Raw genomic sequence first — 23,595 nt, 5'->3', positions numbered from 1 at the left:
CTACAGGCCGAGCAGAATCCTCTGATCTTACTCAGCACTTCTATTCGTAATTCCAATGACCAGACCAACTTGTACGGGGGGACATCCTTCTCAGTACAAGCATCCACAATTTGGAACTCTCTCCCTGTAAACCTTCGTGCATACAGGACCACCTCACCTTTGGGAAAGCACTCAAACCTGTCTCTTCCCCTCTGCGCCCCTTACATACCTAATCTGATACACTTACCCAACACAACAAACAACCCCTTCATCTGCCTCAATACACCACCCAAATCTCAGCACCCCAATCCCCTTCCTCAAACAACCTACACAACCCATACATCAGCCTTCCTACTTATTCATCTCAGACCTGGCCACTTCACATGAGCAGTAAATGACATGGAACACAATCAGGCTCTCCCAGCATAACTCATTCTAGCCTCTCCCAAAGCCCACCTATCACCTACATTTAAATTAATCTAGGCTCTCTCTGTTCTAGCACCTCACTGAGCCCTCTCATCACGGAATTTTATTAAAGCAGGCTCTCCAAAACAAGTTTCTCTATCCCCCCATGTACCCTCCAGATGCTAAAGCCTTTCCGTGACTTGTCACTCCTTAGTACACACCCGTCGGTACTCAACCTCTCCCTCAGGTTCCCCACCTTGCCAAGCAAAATGGACTAGGCAGTCAGAACTCTCCCATGTGGGCAAATGGACACCCAGGGGCCTCAGATGGGTGAGAGATTGAGGGGGGGTAGCGAGCGGCTTCTCTCTAGAGGGCTGGATACTCCTGGAAACTGGCCATGGCACATACAAGGAGCTTGATATTTCTTTTTCATAGGTGACTATGCATTATCACCACCAGGCTTAGATCCAACATAGTATTGTTTACACTACAAAAAAGCGATGGTACAGGCAAGAGGACTTAGATAATTAGCATGCCGCCTGCATGTTAGCCATTGATGTATGTGTCTTGCATATAATGTACAGCAGAGCCATCAACTGTAGACAGTTGCCCAAGGCACTGGCAGGCTACTTACATCACCCTCACCCTCTCCCGTGCTGCAACCCATACAATACAGCTGAGCCCCATGAAATGTTCAGTCCCGCTGTCACTTAGTCACTGACACAGCATACTTCCTTATGCCTTTGCACTATGCACTATGACTAATAACAATTTATTTTACCCAGTCATCTTTACTTATCACTGATTGAGCAATTAATGATCACACCCATTGTATTTCTCCTTTCTTTCACATGTCTGCTCAGACTACGGTCTTCCAAAGGGCCTTCATCCACTGCAGCGCCCCAAGGCCACACCAATGGCAGTAGGCACTATTCACATATTGAATAACCTAACATAACTTGTACCAAAGCACAGAAGTCATGCATGGGGATCAAGGGTTTGATTTTGCAGATTGTGGAGCTCTGCAGCCACTAGGTTTGCACCTTTTTGGCTGTGTGCTTTTGGAAGGAAATGCTACCATCAGCAATGAAGTCCAGGAATTTAATAGAGTTTGACAGCTGCAGGGTAAATGTTTCCAGGTGCATGTTGTCCAGCCATTGCTGAACACGTTTTTGTTTGGTGGTGGCAGAGGGGATGAGGATAAATTCCATCTTGGTAGTATTCAGTTGAGGCAGACTTTTGACATCCATGTTTGGATGGAAGCCAGGCATCTTAGTGGTGATCAATGTTCTGAGGGTCGCTGATCCATAGCGATCAGTCACCAGCATGCTGGTTCTGAGTGTCACCAGCATGCTGATCGATGGCTATGTTAGGGTTAATTAGAAGAGTTTCCAAGTGTTCCATGTAAAGGTTGAAGATGACGGGAGAGAGGATGGAACCTTGAGGGACCCTACACGTGACTGGTGATTGAGTATATCTAAAAAAGGCCATCTGTACAGGCTGATGCTTTCTCGATAGATGGGATGCAGACCATTTTAGGAGGGTTCCAGAGTAGCCCATCGTGTCAGCGAGGAGGGATAGGAGTGTTAGGGCATGATCTGTGCCATAGGCAACTGAATGGTCAGAGAAGACTAGGAGGTGCAAGTCCCCTGTGTCAATGATTAGCAGTGTATGATCCACCACAAAGATGGTTGCAGTCTCAGTGCTACATTTGGGGATGAAACCAGACTGCCTATCACGGATACATCCAAGTTGGTCGATTTTGTCAAGTAGTTGCATCACAACCACTTTCTCAATAAACTTCCCCATGAACGGGAGACTTGTGATGGGTCTTTAGTTGGCTGCCACCTCTGGTTCAAGCAAGGATGTTTTGAGAAGGGTTTATATGTGATCTGTCTTCAGCAGGTCTGGGAATGCACCTTCACTGAGAGAGGCATTAAGTGCTGTGCCGGTGAGTTGTTTCATTAGCGGGACCGAGAGGAAGATGTCCTTGTAAGCAGAAGGTTTAAGGGAATCGAGTGTGTCTGAGTGATCTGTAGGAGAGAGGAGGGTGAAGATGGTCCGGGAGGGCAGGATGGCAGTGGCTGGTGTGGATGGGTGGGTGGATATCGGTGCTCGGTCTGGTTCGGAGGCATCAATGAGACCTCTGAACTTATCAACTTTATTATTGAATAAGGTATTGATTATGTCACATTTCTCTTGTGAATCTGGCACCTCAGAGACAGGTGTGAGTCTGGTGAAGTGCTTGACTACTTTGAATAAGACTTTGCTCTTATTAGAGGCTGCCCCAATAGTGAAGTGTAGTAACCTGATTTAGCCCCATACGTCTCCACCAAATGGAAGACCAATTTTCCAAACTGCCAGGACATGGTTTGGCAAAGCAGAAAGGCCTACTATTTCCATGCTATGAAACTAGAAGATTAGGAGTGCAGACTGTTGAGCTCCCATCATTGTGTATGTTGTTTCTAGTAGTTTCACGATACACATTGCAAATGGAGCTCTCCAAATTCCAAAATGGAAAGAGTCTTGAGTTAAAAGTCCAGGATGAATGAACATCTCACAGCTGACATGGGTCAAATTTAGAGTTCTGAGGACTCCCTAGCTAAGATGGTTGTGTGCTTTCCTGGAGGTCAGTGAGTGAGTTGGCACGCTTGTACTAAATAGTCTGTTCTGTAGGCTCCTAGCCGATGTGCTGTGACCTAGGATTTGATGTCACAGTAGAGCGTGTTCCACAGCCTGATCTGAACGGTAGATTCTTTTGATCTATGACATGTTCTGGGAATGCAGGGTAAATGTGGGATGGCCAGGCCAAGCACCAGACCTGGATATTTAGCATCCTACATTATTACCATACGTGCAGCCACCAGACGTGTTATTGGATATCTGTCCCCCCTCAAATATTGAATTGTTCTGAGCAACTATTCCACACCTCGCCTGCTTCCTTCAAGCTGCGCTGCAGTATCATAGAGCCCTTGCACCACAGCAGTAGACCGCTCTAGCCGAGAAATGACAGGTTCACCATGTCTCTTTGTTTAGGGCAACCCAGTGATAATGTGCAGCTCCTGCCCCTCCCCTTGTCCTTCTGGGTGGAAGCAAGGAGTCAGGTCCAGAGTGTCATGACTGGGTTTTCGCCATCCAAGCTTTCCTCTGGGCTCTCCTTTGCCTTTGCAATCTTTCTGTTTAGTTCTGCGCTGTAGTTTACAGTGTTTGTGCCAGGCAAAGGCTGGCAATTAATGGGAAATTGATCATGAGGCTAAGCTCGTATTTAGGCACCCTTGTGTGTTATACGTTCCAAATCTTTGCAAAAAGTGCTAATGTTGCTGTAGTTAATGTGGTGCAATTAATGCTGTGTTGGCCAATCTGAAATAAAAGCCAAATCCCAACCACGCATCCATGAGTTCTTAGATGTATTTGTGAAAGAAAATGTAAACTAAATACTTTTAGTTTACAATTACAACGTTGTTTGCTTGTTTCACAAAGAGTACATCCTTTTCCTATTACTTTTTTTGCAGCACCACACATTGTAATCACATACTGCATAACACAAGCTGCACGCCGGTTTCAAACAATAGTAAAAGCTTGCACATTTTCTGGATAGCAGAACCCTGAGGAGATTGTACTCACATGGAAAGTTGTCCCATGTGACTTGTGAATCGTGCTCCCAGGCACGTCTTCTTTCCTTGCATTATTATTATCAGTATTTTTATCATTATTTTATTATTTATTTATGAATCACGAACCTAGCTTCGAGAAGCATCAGGGAGCTTTAAAGAGGCATACAACAATACAAATACAAAACGGGGCCCTTTACAGAGCTATACAACAGTACAGATGCATAACAGAGCGCTTTACGGAGCTATACAACAGTACAGTTGCATAATGGAGCGCATTATGCCACTTGTATCCTTGAATATAATTGAAAAAGCTAAATTAATTCCAGAATAGAAACAACAGTACAAATGTGGCACTTGCTTCTGTCATGGGGCATAGTTAGGTCTTAGGGGTTATCAAATAGCTGAGCACACTTTCATTTTAATATCGTTTTGTACTGTGACAGCCCAAGTTGCAAGACGTCACACGTGGCAGCCATCCAGGGCAGATTTTCTATTTTATCTTTGCATTTGGGTAGCTACATTATTTGCATTCATAATGCCATTAGTATTAGGTGCACGCGTGCAAATAAACATACGAGTCAGGAGAAAACACTAGTGCCTATGATGGTGTGACGTAATACAGTCAACATCCATACATAGAAACTACATAATGGTAAGAAAGTGACTCGCAAATGGCCAGTGTTTGCTTTTTAGCCACCAGCACTTTGTATTTAAAGATTTCTAGGCACACATTTATCATGAAAGCAATACTACGTGTCCCAGAATGCAAATCACGGTAAACTGAAAAACACGGGGTAAGGTTGAGCCATCAGGCAATATGTATGATGTGTGGATGTTTGTTTGTTTCACTGGGTTTGTCAAATTCTTAAATAATTACTCATGGTAAATCTGTGGCATAAACTGATATTAAGGTTGGGCTATTAGGTGGCACTGGAAACATTACCTTTAAGAATAATCTAGTATCATTAAAATAAGACGTTTAACATAAGAGCTTCAAATATGGGCTTTGAATGAGGGTCTGTAATGCTTTTCAATGGAGATGACACTTTAAGAGGGATACACAGTGTATTTGGCGGTGATAGGTTATTGAATCCCTCCCATTCCCTGCCCCTAGCCATGCTAATTCCTATGGCTAATCCCGCCCATTCCTGCCCCTAGCCTTGCTAATCCCTATGGCTAATCCCTCCCATTCCCTGTCCCTAGCCATGCTAATCCCTATGGCTAATCCCACCCATTCCTGCCCCTAGCCATGCTAATCCCTATGGCTAATCCCACCCATTCCTGCCCCTAGCCATGCTAATCCCTATGGCTAATCCCACCCATTCCTGCCCCTAGCCATGCCAATCCCTATGGCTAATCCCTCCCATTCCCTGCCCCTAGCCATTCTTATCCCTATGGCTAATCCCACCCATTCCTATAACCATTCCCTGCCCCTAGCCATGCTAATCCCTATGGCTAATCCCACCCATTCCTTCCCCTAGCCATGCTAATCCCTATGGCTAATCCCACCCATTCCTGCCCCTAGCCATGCTAATCCCTATGGCTAATCCCTCCCATTCCCTGCCCCTAGCCATGCTAATCCCTATTTCTAATCCCACCCATTCCTGCCTCTAGCCATGCTAATCTCTATGGCTAATCCCACCCATTCTTGCCCCTAGCCATTCTAACCCCTATGGCTAATCCCACCCATTCCTTCCCATCTCAGAACTCTTTGAGCTCTGAGCTCTTGCTTGGAGGCAGACATCTTGGATGACTGTCTCTAAGGAAGCTCTCTGGTTATTGGTGGAGCCTCTTGTCTCATCACAGTGGTTGGTGTAGGACACTGTTCTGTCAAACCTGTCCTGTCAAACATCAGTCATATCTATAAAAACACATTTATGCTATGAAAGGGACAACTATTTGCTTTGCACATGCTTTCTCTTCTTTCACTGCCAGGATCGCTGCCATTAGACCCCCGAAAAAGAGCTTTTTGGTGAACGATCAAAAATGCGTGAGCCCCAAAGGCATCTTCTTATTTTCTTCTGCATGTTCGACCCATTCTGGGGCACTGTGCATTTTATTTTTCTTGTTGTAGAGTTGTCGATATAGAACGGGAAGTGTTACACTTTCGAGATGGTCGCCACTGTGGTGTTTTTGTGGCTTATTACTAGATTTTACTTCCGGGAACTGGATTGGTAAATTCAATGAGGACAAGCTCTACCCAACACCTCTGCACACTAGGGTGTAACTGGCTAGCCGGCCCGCCAATCACTGGACAGATCATAGCAGTGCGTTCCAAGGCAGCCTTGTTGCTGAAGGAGTAACGTTATAGCAGTATTTGGAGCTAGCACTTGGATAAAATCCACGCTTCACATATTGGCGTGTTCCCCATGTCAAAGGAAGGAGGGAGTGAAGGGGACACGGGCAGGAAAGCCTCTGGAACAAGCTGGAAGAAATCATAGTGCATCCTCTCTACCCCCTCAACTTGAGACTGCGGGCTAAGAACATTTCCACTGCAGTACAGCCTGTGCTGTGAGTCGGCCCAGGGGTTATGCAGGCCTTCATGTACATGATTCCCCCCTACTTGTGCCCCCATCTACATGATCTCTCCTGCTAGGATCGCTATCTGTGCCAGTATTTTTTGCCTCCTTATCTTCACAGGGCTGGCCCTAAAATGTTGCGGGTGCTCTGGCAACAGATTATTTGTGGCGGCCACATAATTTGAATATGTGCCGACATTACAAAGAATTTTGTCACCGAATGAGTCTTTAAAATCAGAGCAGATCAGTGGGAGTTACATTTGAAGCAGTTTCCAGAAGTAAATCAATATACAAACTTTGTGCTGTTTAGTTTTTGAGTAGTTGCTGATATTACATGTGGCAATGTAATGAGTGAAACTTGTTTGGAGTAGTTGATGGTGTGAGCTGAATCAGTTTTCAGGACTTCAAATGTTGGTGTGCTCTAACATCTTGAAGCATCTCATGTGCTAGATGGAATTACCAATAACAATCTCGAACCAAAATAACCAGACTGAATCAAATAATATGGCAAAATACTACTTTATTACCAACATAAGCTAAAGTAGGGCAATCTGTCAAACAATAGGCTGTAGTTCACACACTCACAAATTTGATTATACAAAGGTTTTATACCTCGATATGCATCATCAATGACATCATCCTATGTGGCAAACTGTAAAACCTATTGCCGGGAGGGATTGGTTAAGGGAACATATATACATATATATTATGCAAGTACTAACAATATTACTGGAGGCCCCTAATGTGGGGGGCACTCTTTGAACCAGCTCCAAATACATATAATACTGATTGTAGCGGAAGAATGGCAGCGGGTTGGCCTATGCAACATTGAATAGCATGTTGCTACTTAGACCGTCTGATTTGTTGGCATGCTTTCCCAACATTGGACTTTTGGCTCGCTAGCAGCACGTAAGCCAAGCAAAACTCAGGTGTCGAGCATAACGTCAGACTACTCCCCACTTTCCCAATTAGTCCATCATCTCTCATCAGTCAAGCCCCAAACCAGTGCTTCTCATTTGTAGTTGACATGGAAGACTGTTCTCTGTTCTGGGACATTGAAGGGAGTGTAGGCATACCATTATCTTTTTTTGGGTTTAATGAATTGCCCTTATTTTCGACCTCAGTTTCACATGTGAGGAGACCACACAATTGTCCATTTCAACCTTCTATTTACTGCTATTTGATTCAATTGAGCTGGGTATCATCACCCTCCTTGGCCTCTGAAGACTTGCTCATGCCTTCTTGCATAGGTTTTTCGCATCTTTAATTATCCAATAATTGGCTCTTGCAGATGTTTTCCTCTTTACTTAATCTAAGACAAATATGTTTTACGTACATGGCTTATCCTTTTGACTCCCTTTGTGCTTTGCAATTATTCCTTGAAGTAGCATCCTTGATCCCAGGCCAATAGACTCCTCTTTGTTGCTCACACAAAGCTGCTTTCCCAGTATCTCCTTACTCTGCAGCCCTGGTATGTCTCTGAGGTATCTTAATTGGTTTCAATACGAGTCTGACGTCCATCTTTCCATCATAGCCACCTTGGCCATGTAATTTTTTCTTCTGCAGCAAGCTTCTATATGTATTGTCGTTCTTTGTGTTTGTCTATATATAGAGTTATTAGTCATCAGGTTCCTTTATCTTCTTTACATATATGATTTCTTGATATTTGATTACATGATTCTCTTGTTACTTCTGTTACATCTTTATTCTTTGAGTATTTGCATAACGTTTCAGTGCTTCTCAGTATCTTTCCTTCATGACGTCACGCTGCTCTCGTCAGATTTTCCTTACAGCTCTATGATGTCTAATCGTGTGTGCAGACATCCTTCCATCCTCTCAGTGTGAGGGCATATTCGATATGGTTGTCTGAGTGCATATTGTATCAATTCAGTATTGAGATGATGCCTGGATTCCCAGATAGGGATCTTCTCCTGCTGTTACCATAGGACAGAGATGAGGGGGCGGGAGCTAGGGATGACGGGTCCACCTGCTCATCTACATTGGCAGCTAAGCCACCGTGAGATAAATGATTTGCATGCGAGCACACAATTTGGCCAAGTGGTGAAGCAGGATTTGAGAGTAGTCTGCAACTTGAACTCCTCTTCCAAGCTGTAGTGGATAGGAATTGTGTTTGAGACCATTTATTTTGGCTTGAAAACAACCCCTGACTCCGGAATGCAGTGCGAACAAAGTGATTATGCTTTGCTAACTAAAGGTAAGTGTTGTTTCATGATTGCTTTTATGTTGTGCGGAAAATGTGACCATCTACAAATCAAATAAAAGGTTTGTGTTTCAAAATAAGAACACATGAAAATAAAGGGATATTAAAAAAAAAATGCCTGTGACAAACATCAGTAGTCTTTGGTAGAGGGCATAGATTTATGTGGCTAACTGGTGCTTTCAGAATAAAAATGCTCCTTTTGCATTTCTTATCGCCAAAACATTAGTAACTCTTGTCTAAAACAATGGGTCACTTAATGAACTATAACTTATAAATAGTTCCAATGCCCAGTGCTCCACCAAAACAAAGAGTGACAAGTAGTCTACTCTCATCGTCCAGAGCATTCCTTTTTTATGGCGCTATGCTGCTGATCGGTTGTGAGCATTCCGGTGCTCACTCTGGGCTGGCTTTGAGATTTTCGCGGAACCGTAATTTGCATATGTAGTGACGTCACTAAAATGACATCAAATAACGGGTGTTTGCTACATGAGAATATCATGGCAAGTTTTGTTAAAAGAAGTTGACCGGTTTAAGCCAAGAGACAAGTTAACTTTGAGATCCAGTATTATATGAATGGTCACTGTTTATTGTAGGGGGCAATGCCAAGTATTTTTTTTTTTGGATTAGCTGAGAGTCTGACCTTAATAATGCTTGTAGGTGTTTGGTTATTTTCCCACCCATTGAGTGACCATGTCTATAAAGTATTAGGCTTTCTGCAGGCACTGCTATTAGATGCCCACAAAAGCCCAAACTGTTGCCATTGCCAACGCTTGTTAACATATGCATTTGATTTGTACCGTGGAGAGTGGCGTTGGTGCATCTTTCATTCACTTACTTCTCCTGGATCGCCTTGCAATCATTTTGCAGCAATGAATTATTTGCTGTGCTCTTTTGGCTTTAATAGGTCTGGAAAAGAACCGGGGCTATGCAATGTCGAACTGTTGGCACTTGGGTCTAGCTAGCCCTTTGGTTGTAGTCCCTGAGCATCTATCCAGGGCTACAACCAAAAGACTTGGGCCTGTAGCAATCCCTGTCACCCCCCCACATCTCTTACCAACAACATAATAATACGTATTTTGCATAAAATGTGTCTATAAAGTTTTGCTTTTATGTTGTATGGTTGATTTACCATGTGATTAGCACTTTGCAAGACATCTTTATTAAAAAGCACCCATTTACTAATGCACACTGTATTGAACGTTAGTGCTAAACTAAAGATGCAAAGGGGGAGATTTAGTCTGCTCCCTAAATCTGAAACTGCACAACCCTAGGGGTGAAATCATTGCTTCCCAACTTTACAAACTATGGGCCTTATTCATGGAATATTTTGCACGGTGCACCGGTGCAAAAGGAAAAGGCTTTTTTTCTAAAGCCTGAAGCTCTCGCTCAAATTACTTGAATCCATAATAGCGGCGCTGGCACTTGCGAGGCACCCCTTCAATCAAAAGTGACTTTGCACCAGTGAAAGGACACTTTGCACCTTGCAATGAATTCCATGAATCATGCCCTATGTGTGGTACAGGAGAACTTTCTTTAAATTCTGCTGCCTTTTTTTCCATATCTGCTAACATTGTGCTCACCCGGGAATATGTGTGTAAGTGTGAACGGCACAAGAACACACACTCCTTCATGGTTTAACAAAGTGCTGTGTCATATATAATATTATTGGCCATGTGTATAAAGCATGCTGCTTTTCAAGAGTGGAAAGATCTGTTATCTTCCTCGTGGCAACTTTAGCTGCAAACCTTGCTCCTCTCCATGGAGATCAATGAAATAAATTATACTATACATTTGTGAGTGAAGGATGGGGGGAGGGTATCCGCCTCCAGTAGTGCCCTGTAAGTGGCTACATGACCACAAACAACTGTGTGACCTTACCCCAGCAATACCCTGTTAATGCTTTAGTGCTGCATTTTTAACATTTCTACAGCAATATACTATCAGTGCTGAAGAGTCCCAGCTGTGCCCAGTCAATTATTTAGGACTCGAGCAGTAGGAGTTTTCTCGAGCAGTGTCATGCTAGGCATAAAGGGCCCCGTGTGTTTGCCGCCTATGCTACGGTGCCTCAGCAGTGTTCTGCCCGTGCTGCAGGACTCCAGCAGTGGGACCTGCAACAGTGCTCCGTCAGATCTGTTGCACCAACGCCATGGCTAACGGTATCCAGTAAATGTCGCAAATGTCGTTCAGCCTTAATCGTGGTGCTGCCCCTTGCCAGGCATCATGCCTGGGGAGGGACAGCAGCACCATTAAAACTGAAAAGGTGAGGCCTGAAGCTCCCACGAATGAGCAGGAGCTTCAGGGTATAGTAAAAAAAGATGTGGGTTTCAGCAGCCACACCTTTTCTTCTATAATGGTGGCAGGGGCCCACAGGCACCTTTTGATTGAAGGGGTGCCTAGCAAGTGCCAGCGCCGCCATTATGGATTCAAGTAATTTGAGCGAGAGCTTCAGGCTTTAGAAAAAAAGCCTTTTCCTTTAGTGGCCGGGGCTGCAAGGGGACGTTAGCACCAGCTAGCCCTGGACCACTTTAAGCCCTTGCCCTACCATGTGTGCTTCAGAGGTTTTCTCCTCTCTCTCAATTGCTGAGTAATTTGGAGGAAAACGTCTTGATGTTGCCTTCAGGCCATGCATAAGTATTTTCCCGCCTCCTGCGGCTGGTTACTACGGGGGTGCGCGTGTCTACGTAATTTTGGATCGCGCGCTCTCTAGACCGTCTCAGTTGGATGTCTTTCTTGACAGCAAGACAACGTGCATGTGCTGTTCTCCTCCGTGCCTCATGGGAAGTGGACAGAGACGAGAGAGGGGAATCGCAAAGCGGGAGGGATGGGAGGATGTCTGGGGGGGGGGGGGGAGTATGCTCAGAAACCCCCGCTCAGATCACAGCGTCTTCACACAATCGTGCCCCAGTGCTCCTGGCGCATTAATCCCCACACATCGAACAAACGGCCATGTCATTCCTCTCTGCCCCCCACCGGAAGCCACCCGCACCCCCCTCCCGCTCCCTGGTCCCGTCTGCGCCCGAGACGGCTCCTCGCTCTGGCGGCGCGGGGCCTGAACGGCCTCCTTTATGCCGGCGCGCTTTTTCTTCCTTTTCCAAGCGCTGACGCATTTTCTCTTCTCTTTCTCTCCACAGATCACGCCGACAGCTGCCGAGGCTCCGAGAGAGAGCACGAGCGAGAGAGAGAGATACCGAAGACGCCTGGTCCCCGTCACACCCCACATGTAGGACAACACATACTCCAAGGTGCGTGTTCGACCCAGGACTGGAAAGCACAGGTGCTCCATATGAACGGACTCTCAGGGGCCCTCCCAGCAACTCGCGGCCAGCGATGCGTCGGCGACGGCAGCAAGGCGCGCCGCTGCCTGGAGAATAAACGGACCTTGCCGCACCACTGCCTCTCGCCACCTGCCTCTTCCAACAAAACCCTCTGCTATTACAAACCAATCAAATTCCACCCGTGTTTTATCTTTTAGACTTTTTTTTTTTTTTTTAGCGAGACGCTGTAATCACTTCTGGGAATTTCCAAACCATCTTTTCAGTTGAAAATCTTTTTCAGAGTTGATTTTCATCACCCAGGTGGTTTGGGTTGCTTTTAATTGTATTGCCATGGTGACGGCGATGGTCAGGACTGTGTACCCAAATCCCTGTTGCCTCTCTGTCTGAGCCCTGTTCTTCCTTGGTGTGGGGGGGCCTAGTGCTCTCCAAACCAGCCAATCTCGTTTCAGGTGGCTTCAGTGGGGGATGACGGGTGAAGAGTCGCACAAAATGCTGCACTTGAGGGTCTGGGTGGCGGCTTGCTGCCTCTGTTGCCTGCTGCCCATCGGGGCGCAGGGGGATTGCTGGCTGATCGAGGGGGACAAGGGTTATGTCTGGCTTGCCATCTGCAGCCAGAACCAGCCCCCATATGAAACTATTCCACAGCACATCAATAGCACGGTGCATGACCTGCGGCTCAATGAGAACAAGCTGAAGGTGGTCATGTATGCCTCGCTGGCCCGCTTCAGCAATCTGACCGACTTAAACCTGACCAAGAATGAGATTGCCTACATCGAGGACGGGGCCTTCCTGGGCCAAATCAACCTCCAGGTGTTGCAGCTGGGCTACAACAAGCTGATCAACCTGACGGAGGGTGTGCTGCGTGGACTGTCCCGCCTGCAATTCCTCTTTGTTCAGCACAATCTCATTGAAATGGTGACACCCAATGCCTTCGCCGAGTGCACCAACCTCATCAGCATCGATCTTTCCTCCAACCGGTTGGCCCGGCTGGACAGCTTCACCTTTGTGGGCCTGCAGGGGCTGATGGTGTGCGAGTTGGCAGGCAACCCTTTCCACTGCAACTGCGAGATCTATGGGTTCCTTACCTGGCTGCTGGTCTTCAACAATGTGACACACAACTACGACCGCCTGCAATGCGAGAGCCCACGGGAGTTTGGCGGCTACCCACTGCTGAGCCCACGGCCCCACCATAACCGCAATGCCATTACGATCCTACAGAATCTCTGCCAGCTCAACGGCGGCCTAGACTTTGCACCTCGGATACGGCCTACTCCTCTGACCAATGCACAACGAGAGCGTGACGAGGGCTCTGGCTTTAGCAATGGCGACTTTCTGTCACTGGATCCCACACCTGCCTCCACCAGCAATGACTCCTTTGTCCCAGCTATCCAGCTGGACCATGTCACCATCACATCTGCCACCCTCTTTGTGAACATCCCATCACCATACAGCAAGATGTATGTACTGGTCCAATACAACAACAGCTTTGTGTCAGACGTCATGACCCTGAAGAACAAGAAGGAGTACATTAGGTTGGACAAGCTCAGGGCCCATACAAATTATTCATTCTGTGTGGCCTCTATCCGTAACTCCAAGCGCTACAACCACACCTGTCTCTCCTTCACAACCAGGGGCCCCAAAACGGATGAGTCCCCTGCCACCACTTCTACTACCACCCACTACATCATGACCATCCTCGGCTGCCTCTTCGGCATGGTTATCATCCTGGGCGTGGTCTACTACTGCCTGCGAAAGAGGAGGCGCCAGGAGGAGAAGCAGAAGTCCATCAGTGTTAAAAAGACCATCTTGGAGATGAGGTATGGTTCAGACGTAGACACCAGCTCCATGGTGCATTCCTCTCAGAAAATGGGGGAGCACCCCATACCCATCTCACGCATGTCATCTATTCAACAGCTAGGCAGTGAGAAGCTAGCCCCAAGTGACACCCCTAAGGCTGCCAAAGGAAACTATATGGAGGTCCGTACTGCGGAGGCCATGGGTAGGTGCCAGCAACGGCAAGATGATGACTTCCATGAGCTGGACAATGGGCAAGGCTCAGCAGCCGAGATCTCCACCATCACCAAGGAGGTAGACAAGGTCAACCAGATCATCAACAACTGCATTGATGCCCTTAAACTTGACACAGCTTCCTTCTTGGGAGCTGACTCCGATTTGGCCTATGACTGCCAGTCCATTCCAGTGAGCGCCTCTGGCCAGATGGATCGGCCAAGCTTCCTATCTCCGGCTGGCCTGCGCCCACTCCAGCGCCAACTGAGTGCTGACGCTGCCACTGTGGCAGCTAAGAAACGTTGCAGCATCTCTTCTAGTGGTTCCATCAAGAGCGCTCGGGTATTTAGCCTGGATGTGCCCGAGCCCTCTCTGAAATCCGACTCCAAGTACATTGAGAAGGGCAGCCCCATAAACAGCCCCCTTGACCGCCGGCCGTTGGTCTCACCAGGGGGTGTTCACCACCTTGAAGTCAAACCCTCCTACCACTGCAGTGAGCACCGCCACTCATTCCCTGCTCTCTATTACGAAGAAAATGCAGACACACTGAGCCAACGGGTCTCATTCCTCAAGCCCCTCTCCCGCTCAAAGCGAGACTCTGCCTACTCCCAACTCTCACCCCGGCACCACTTCTCAGGGTACTCATCCAGCCCAGAGTACTCATCCGAGAGCACCCACAAGATCTGGGAGCGCTTCCGGCCCTACAAAAAGCACCACCGGGAAGAGGTTTACATGGCTGCGGGCCATGCCCTACGCAAGAAGGTACAGTTTGCCAAGGATGAGGACCTGCATGACATCTTGGATTATTGGAAGGGTGTCTCCGCCCAGCAGAAGCTGTGACTCTGGAGACAGAGACTGAGGCATTTCTAATGTTTACAAAATGGCATCTACCATGGATTTTGGTTGTTGGGGATGGGGGTGGGAAAGTTCTATGGTCCCCTTTGCCATTGAGGTATGTATGGGCTTCATTCCAGTGGGGCTCCAGAGACAGAGACAAGCGTTGGGATCAGGGTGTAGATAAGGTAACCAGTAAGGTCACTTTGCAAATGGTATTGGGACCGGGAAAGGGAGTTAGCAATTTCTGAGGTGGTTGGTAACAGGCGCGATTCAATTTCATTTTCTAGGGTGTCCATGGTTACCAGAGAGATTGTGGCGAGCCTGAAGGAGGAGTGTCCTACAATGGATGGACTGGTGAAGCGGCAATGTTAAGGGCAAGGGCCAGGGCCGACGTCAGCAATACAGAGAACACTTAAGAAGAGCCCTGCTCTGTCAGTGACTTTGTGTCTGACCTTGTTTCTCTCTTCTCCACTTCTGCTGCCTGAGTCAAAACTCAATTGGGCCCTGGCTCTTTGTGTGATGTTTGGTGAGTCCCTTAACCCTTTCCATATCACAGATTTACCCCAACTTTGTCTCTACATTAGGTAGTACACGTGTAATTTTACCCCCCTGTGCCAAAATGGTGCCTCAATGTCAGCTCAACTCTTCCACTTAATATCTGAATGACACCAGATAATTAATGTTCCCTTCTTTGCTCATCGAAATTATGCCAACTTCACCCTTGTGGGTTGGTGTGACTTAACACAACATCCCCAGCCTCATCAAAAGTCTTCTTAGATCCAAGGTACCACTGTACCAAGACACACCTCTGCATTTATCAAAGGAAAGGAGTGGGGACAGAGAAAAGGGGGACATGAGGTGTAAACCACAGTGCATATAAAGGAGGTGGGCTAAAGGTAGACAATTTGTCATTCATTGTCTTAGAGGACTGGGCACATCCATAATAGAGCCAGCAACCTTGCACCAAGGCTGCTCTGAGAACTCTGGAAATTCCCTAATCCACAACCATGCCTATAAACACATATATGCTTCCCGGTGTCATTCCTTGTGGAACATTTTACACAATTTCATGTGGAGCTGTTTCTTTGCATTTCAGACCCTTGCTAAATCAAATATAGGGACCTCCACAAACACTCCTTATGGACATCCACACACCTCCGTAGACCATGAACGACTAAGTCCTTATGGACACCCTATGGACTTGATAAGAATATTCCTTTAAAAGAATACAGGATCTCAGCAAAGAATGTGCATTATCCCTAGTGATTCCCTGTATAGGCTGTCCTCCAGGATACCCATCTGGTTGATGCGTCAAAAACACTACATTGAGAGTTCTCAAGTGTTGCTACCTGAAAGTTATGTCCAGCCCTCTTGGGAGATTCAGCAGAGAGCCCAGCCTCTTCAGAGTAAGGGTATACAGCATTTTCAATGTGTTTTCCTGGAAGTTGGCATTTGTTTGGGAACAGTCCATGGAGAGTCTATGGAGAGCTCCCAGGGGTATCTATCAGGACATGTCCAGACCCTGTGGAGATTCTTTGCGCATATATCCTTCAGGTTAGTCAAACTTACAGAGAGTTCCCAATGATTGGACTTTCTGCGTGGTTTTACTCCACTGTAGAACTACTCTAGAAATATATGCCAGGGTTGGCGTTTAGAATTTGCCTCTAAAACTCTGTGGCAATCGTTCACAGAGTTGATATTCATTAAAACACTGTGCTGAGAGGTCCCACGGACTTTCTATTTTGTATCATAAAATTTAGCTCTGGTAGAAAGAAAAATGGGGTCAGAGAAATAGCTCGACAGTAATAGCACTTTTAAACCCGCCATAGCTTTTGGTAGGGCAAAGCCAACTTCAAAGGATGGGTTGGGTAGAATCCATCTCCAATGGAGCATTTGGCAGGGGGCCCTCTAGCCGCTGGGGGAGGGGGCGTATGGGGATTCTTCTCTGTGTCCGTTACGCTCCTTTCTTACCAAGAGCAACCTAACCCAACCCATCCCAGGTCCTCAACACCCTCCCTAGCCCCATTGCCTTGTGGTCTCCATTCGCCACTGCACAGATTTGGGTGATGATGGGGAATAGGACATTATTTTATGCCAGTTACTGGGTTAGTGATCTAGTACCCCACTGCTCTCTTCAGATGTTTTTTGGTGTTCGAAACAAACAAAGGGGTTAGGGTCACCGAAAGGACAAGCGGGCCCTCACCATCCTGTGCTTCCTCGAACTGGCAAGTGATCCCCACCTGTCAGGGTTAAGGGATCATTTTATGGACAAAGGGGAGGTTGTACCCCAGGAATGGACAGCATACGGTGTATAGGGGAAACTTTGTAAAGGTGGGTAGGGGGAACATAAAGCATGCTTTATATTTTGTAACAGATTTCTACGCTTTGTGAATGAGTGATTTGTAAACAAGGACGGGAGGGGGTTTGGAATGTGTTTTTGTGGTCAGGAAGGAAGCAAGCGACGAGGCGGCAATTACTGTGTCTTGATCTGAGGCGACAGCATTTTTACAGTGGAGGGAAGCCTTCTTCCCTGCAACACGTTGCAACAGACCTGTTTGTTTTACATAATTTCAGACTTTTGTTACACTTTGTTCTGAGCGGGTTGTCCCAGATCGTATTGCCCTATCATTCAGGGTGCATAGCGTCAGAATTACACCAGGCCGAACTGCGCTCTCCCGCAGGGAGCATAGTCCCAGAACATGCCAGGACAAGGCAGCACTAACTGGCATCCACATTCCCCGCTAGCATATTACCTCTTCTCTCACCACCACCCATTCCCTGTTCGTAGCATCGGATGCCAGGATGCAAATTCTCCAGATCTCATTTGAGGAGCCAGTCCTACTATACCCCGGAAAAACAGTACTGCTTGCACTGCTATTCGTGTACCTCAAATTCGTCAATACATTTGACCATTTCCCACAGAAGCATACGCAGCAATGCCACTGAAAGCACGGCATCCAATGCTTCATGTCTACCACCAAGCATCTGGAAATTGCCATCATTCCCCGCGCCCCTTTAATTAAATGTCTGGCACGCCATGCTCCTCAGGTTCAGAACCAAGGCCTTGAATGTGAAGCAATTTGAGAACATGTTGGTAAAAATACCACTTTTTGCACAGGGCTGATTCTAGAAGACCAAACTGCATGTGCAAGTCCCTTTGCGTGTGCCATTGTGCCAGCACTCTAAACCTTGAAGGTTGTGGGCACACTGCGGGTGTAAAAATCGCATCCTTCAAAACACCCCTTATTCTGAAAGGACCGCACTCCAGGATGTGCTGTTTCCATGACCCTTTCCCTTTCGGTGGGTCCCCTTTATTACGGGCCAGGTACGGTTTACAACCTCCATGAAATCACAACTCAGCTCTCCTCTCCCATGCAGGTCTGCTCAGGGCCCTTTGGTGACTGGATGCTAGGACGCTTTGCTCCTCCCCTTTCATGGCCACACGCCTCTGAGAACATCCAACCCAGAAACAGAAGGCCATGCAAACAAGCTGAACTCACCAAGGTCATCTACTTCCTCCGACTTGTGGCTCCAAATAGCAGAGTTACAAAACACGGAACAGTAAACCTGAGCATCTAAATGCTGCCAAGAGTTACTGAGACTTAGAAACAACCCTTCTGAGGTTTGCATGAGCCAGACGACTTGTGATCTATGTGCCATAGTCATATATCATTGTACCACTTGCTTTTTCTGCTTCCCTACCCAAGAGAGATACCCCCAGTAGGATGGCCAACCAGGCACCACCTCCCCCACCTCCCTCCTCTTTTAGTTCCTTCCTGCTGCTTGCAGTCAGAAATCAAATTCTTGGACACAAGGATCACTCTCACCCATTGTGACCTTTTTTGTATGTGTACTTTTCCGTTCCCTGAGTGTTTGAACCAACTGAGAGGAGGGCCCAATGTCAAACTCCTTACATGGACATCTGGGAACAGCAATGAGCGCCTGACCAATCACAGGGTCAAACAGGCAGCATCTCATTTGAACTTCACCCTCTAAGACCCGGAAGCTGCCCTGACCACCGTCTTTCCCTCCTCTGCGGTCTGGGGCAATAGCCACGACAGGTGGCACCACACTTGACCTCCTGCCTCAGACATCAGGAATCTTCCATCATGTGAAAACAAGAGAAAGCACAACATAGTCACAACAGCCTAATAATAGACAGTGTCTTGATTTTATTGAGGTGCATCAAGGAGATGAATGAAACCCTTGCTTGTGTGGCACTCCTTGGAAGAAGCCCTCATTCCACATAAACTGCACGAAAAAAAGGATTAACAGGAAAGGAAAACCAGGCCGGAGAGACCATCTATTCCCATAGAGGAGGGTGGCAGAGGGGGTATTCGGGTTGGGACAGGGGCTTCTAGCACCATGTCCAGTGGTTTTATTTGGCAGAAATGTGAAAGACGATGCTGGAATTCGGAGATTGATTAATACTTGATTTTAGTGATCTCCATTCTCATTTTGTGTCATCTGGCTACTTCCGTGGGATGGTCTGATGCAATAAAAGGTTATTTGGTGATTCGGCTGTGCAGGATTAGGTGATCTCATTTTCTGGCTCTCTCTAGGAGCTCTCTTCTGTGTCAGACTCTAAGACCGTTGAACTTGTAGCCTGGCCGTCCATGTGTTGTTTTATTATACGGCTAGGAAGAGGGAGATCTGTGTATGGTGCTGAAGGGGCCTGACATTTATTTGGGTATCTGCCTGTCTTGGCGGATTTTTCTTGAGCTTGTGACTGCCCATATAAGAGTTTTATTATGGTCCCCCTGTGCGGGGGGAGTTGTGCTGAGACTCAAAATCTCAGTGCAGAAGGGTTTGTACTCATTATCACCAGTATATGTATGTTGGGGTCCTAGCTATACTTGTGGTTGGTTGAACTCTTTATGGGAAAAGTTGTGCTTTTATTCCAACTTTCTGAGGGGGCGTAGTGGTCTGGATCTCTGAGTAGGTGGTCTTGGGGTTCAATCTATGTGCAACTTGTATTGGAAGCTCCATTCTCCTTGTGGAGTTCTAACACTACACCACATTTCAGTGGGACTTGTGCTGGTAGATTAAGATCTTCAAGTGGAGATGTTGATGGGGTTAGCAATTTAGGAGTCCTGTTTGTGGCAAACCCCTTGAAGGATTCACATGTAGGGCCAGCTATATATCTTTGAAAGGTGAGTGTAGTGGTGGGACTCCAGGACTCTTTAGACTGATATGTTCATGGTCTGTGTCTCGGAGAACATTTCTGAAGGGGTTTTGTTCAGGCCTTGGCCCTTAGTGAGGAGTTGTGGTGGGGATCCTGCTCAGTATATGGAGGGAATTATGGACCCAGTCATGCTAGAGATCTTGCTTCCCAAATAGAGTTGTCTTGGGAATTCTGGTGTTCATGTAAAATTGTTCTGTAGATCCGGCTGTGTGTGAGTAGGACCTGAGTTGGAGATTATTCCCTCCATATAAGGTAGTGATTGGAGTCTGACTTTTTTATGGTGTGGGCTGGTTCTGTGTGAAGAGTTGTTTTTTGGAATCAGTCTTTGAATGGGAGTTTTGCTGGGAGACTGCATCTCACGGAGGAGTAATTCTGGGGCTCCAGCTATGCATAGCGAAGTGAATTGGGGAGTTGGCCCTCTGGATATAGTTTTTTCCATAGTTCAGTAACTTGGGGGGAATTCCGTACAAGGCATACCTCTATGGGGTATATGCCTGCTGATATTTTGAAGATTCATATCGTTGGCGATAGCTCTATTTGTATCCACATGTGTGTTATGTTGGGGATCAACATCTACGTGAAAAGCTCTTTTAAGGGTAGGGATCTGTACCTTTATGAGTGTTAAGAGATCTGAGCCAGAGCATTTGCCCTTAGTTGTTCATCCTCATTTCTCTTTCTCAATCACTGAATTCTTGCTCTTTTTTTCTCATTTTTGTGATGTTGTAGATTTCTCCTCAACTGGCCTGCTCCATGGCACTTGGTGAGGTTAGGGAGGACGGTGCCAGGACTAAGGGATATTTTGGGGTGGGAGAGTGGTTGTGTTGGACATGCTGCATGGACAGAAACTTGGCTGTAAGGAGAGTGGTCCGCAGCTGGCTTTTTAAAATGGGAATAGGTCGATTGCCAGAAAACCTGGAGTTCTATTTTGCATGGAATTTATTGTATTTTTTAAAGCAAAAAGAAAGAAAAATGCAAAAAAAATGAAATGACGATGCTGCCATCTTGATGTGATTCTGTGAGTTTTTCCATCCCTTGTTCTTCCGAAGAGTCACTTTATAGGTTCTTGGGTGAAGGAGCTGTGTATGGGAATCAAGGATGACACAGGAGCACTAACCAAGGGGTGGGAGAGGGAATGCAAGCCTTTCCACAGCCCTCATTGTATGTTCCCTTCTCTCTGCCTATTAGCCTTTCTCTCCATTTCCCCCTGTTCATACGTTTGATTGAGTATTGTTGCTCACTGTTCCTTGTCTATTTTTGCCAGACTGTTATATCCTTCAATGTTTCCTTTTCTATATCTTTCTCTCTCTGTTATCTTCTTTCTTTCTTTCTGTTTCTTGATTCCATGTGTCCACTTCCATCATGTGTCTATTGCTAATATTCTCCTCTTTGTCAATCTTGTCTTACACTAGTCATGTTCCCATATTCAAAGTTTTCCATCATTTTTATTTTTCTCCCTGGATTTTCTTTTTTTGTGTGCAATATCCGTACACTTTTCTTTTTACAAATCATTTTCTATTGCTTTATTGTTTGTTTGTAACCTCTTATGGATAGCCTTTCTTAATATCCATTATCTCTCTTCCACCCGCCCTCCTTGCACTTTTCCACCCTACTTTCCTCTCTGCGCCAGTCTCTCTTTTTCTCTGACGCGCTTTCTTTTTCTATCTCTCTCCGCCTTTGTCTGTCTTTTTCTCTCACTCTCCCACTCTCTCTTTAGTCTCTCTCATAATGCCCACAACACCCTTGTTTGTGGTATCATGTTCCTGTACAGTTCTACTTTCGAAAGGCGCACACAATTCATATTGTAATACTAAAGCTGAACACAGTTCGTTATGTTTCACTTCACGAAATTATTTTCAAACAAATAAGCACTTTTCAGTAATTTTGATAAACAGTTATGTGACTTCCAAATAAAAAGGAGAATGATTTATTTTCAAGTCAAATAGGTAACACATTCAAATAAACTTTTAATAGTTCGTTTGCCGATTTTTTCGGTTTTTTCTTTAACATGTGTTGAGGTTGTGGCGCATTAAACACCCCGCATGTTGTAACAGTACTAAAAAGTGTCAGCACTCTTCACAGCTATACAATGAAGTTAGTACTGTTTTGTTTACTTTATAATAAAAATAACATCGCAAATAAACTAGTGAGGATATTCTCTTCCTTATTTAAGAAGAAAACGAAGGAAGTAAACAGGCGGTTTAAAATAAGCAAAAACAACACCAGCAAATGAAGATTTATTTTTGTGAAAAAACATGCAGAATACACACGGGAGTCTCACCTTGTCATGTCTGAAATATTGCAAATGTTCTGCTATTTTAATGTCATTTAAAACATTTCTCTGCATCACTGGCTTTGACAGTGACGAAACACATTCATCAATCGAAGCACCTGCGTTTTTCAAATGCACAGTGCTTGTGATGCCTTACAGTTCAATAGGGACGATTCACAGGTCTGTTTCCACGTGTACGTGAGACTGGTACCTTGACAAATCTTTAACGTACACATGTGTAAATTAAGCTTGATTTGCAAAACGACATGTGTGTAATGTCCACCTGGAGCTGTCACCCTGGTGCAGCCCTTTGCTTGGCATTAGGTTACAGGTGCATGGAGAGCTTCTTGCTGGTCCAAGCTGTTATCAGACCTGCACCAGTGGGCCATCCAGGGAGCCTGTCTGGGAGTTCTGGATGGGTCCATTTTAAGAATATTCACACTTCTTCCAGGGAATCCGTGAGCATACTTAAGTTGCATCAATAGTGTTTTGTGAGTACATTCTTTGTGAGGGGTGTGAAAGAACTAATCTATAAATGCGCGGAATGGATGGCGTAAAAAGCGACTTGTGGTAGAGTGGAGTTAAAGAATGCTTTTGGTAAATATGTTTGTGTTTCTTTTTGTGTGACATGGAGTAAGGTCGCGCGGAGGTTAAGATCACACTGAGCCACTCCTACAATAGTGGACACGTGGTTTCTTTTGTAAATCAGGTGTAGGTAATGCACATTCTTGAACAGTCCTAACTTGGACCCAATGTCACTGGAGGCATTTGTGAGGACAGTGTATGTTTAGGAGGTATGGCTTTCTTGCCTTACACCTGACAATGATATTCCTTGTGACTGAACCCCCATTGCAGGATGCCCTGAAGCTTTGGCCCAGAGCAGAACATGATATATGCCTGTATTCAGAATGTTCTGGTTTAAGACCTTTGCTTTAAAAATGCACCAAGAAAGCTGATATTTGCTAGAGTTAAATGCCGCATGTGCATGACAATAATGAACATTGTAATTACAATATTGACTCATGTTACGTATACCAAGTAAATTACAGAATAGCCTAATCCATTAACAAAACATTAAACAATTGGTTTATTATCACACTATTAACTGAGCAAAATGACATTTAGTATTAAACAGAAAATAGGGCAATTTTTCAAGTGTACTTTAAAAATGTTGATACGCATTTTACTCATTTATGTTGTCTTCAATTTTGTGGCCTGCCTGCAATCCTTAAAACAGAAATTCACATCAGCTGGAAGGGTGTTCTGCAGTCTGCAAGCCCATTG

At 45.8% G+C, this 23,595-nt stretch overlaps 1 protein-coding gene across 2 annotated transcripts in view; it reads left to right on the top strand.

The window, feature by feature from the left end:
- Positions 1–17,230, top strand: part of ELFN2 (extracellular leucine rich repeat and fibronectin type III domain containing 2) — a 653,542-nt gene extending 636,312 nt beyond the window's left edge. For both annotated transcript variants that reach the window (XM_069653036.1, XM_069653035.1), the window contains one exon: positions 11,870–17,230. In XM_069653036.1, coding sequence (XP_069509137.1) covers positions 12,479–14,860 — 2,382 coding nt within the window. In that variant the 5' untranslated portion in view covers positions 11,870–12,478 and the 3' untranslated portion in view covers positions 14,861–17,230. The remainder of the gene's footprint in view (positions 1–11,869) is intronic.
- The last annotated feature ends 6,365 nt before the right edge of the window (positions 17,231–23,595 follow it).

Source organism: Ambystoma mexicanum, chromosome 3q (assembly GCF_040938575.1).
Source record: "Ambystoma mexicanum isolate Mex_15411 chromosome 3q, UKY_AmexF1_1, whole genome shotgun sequence".
NCBI classification, from domain to species: Eukaryota; Metazoa; Chordata; class Amphibia; order Caudata; family Ambystomatidae; genus Ambystoma; species Ambystoma mexicanum.
The sequence above is the reverse complement of the archived record's forward strand: the minus strand, read 5'-3'. Positions and strand labels throughout refer to the sequence as shown.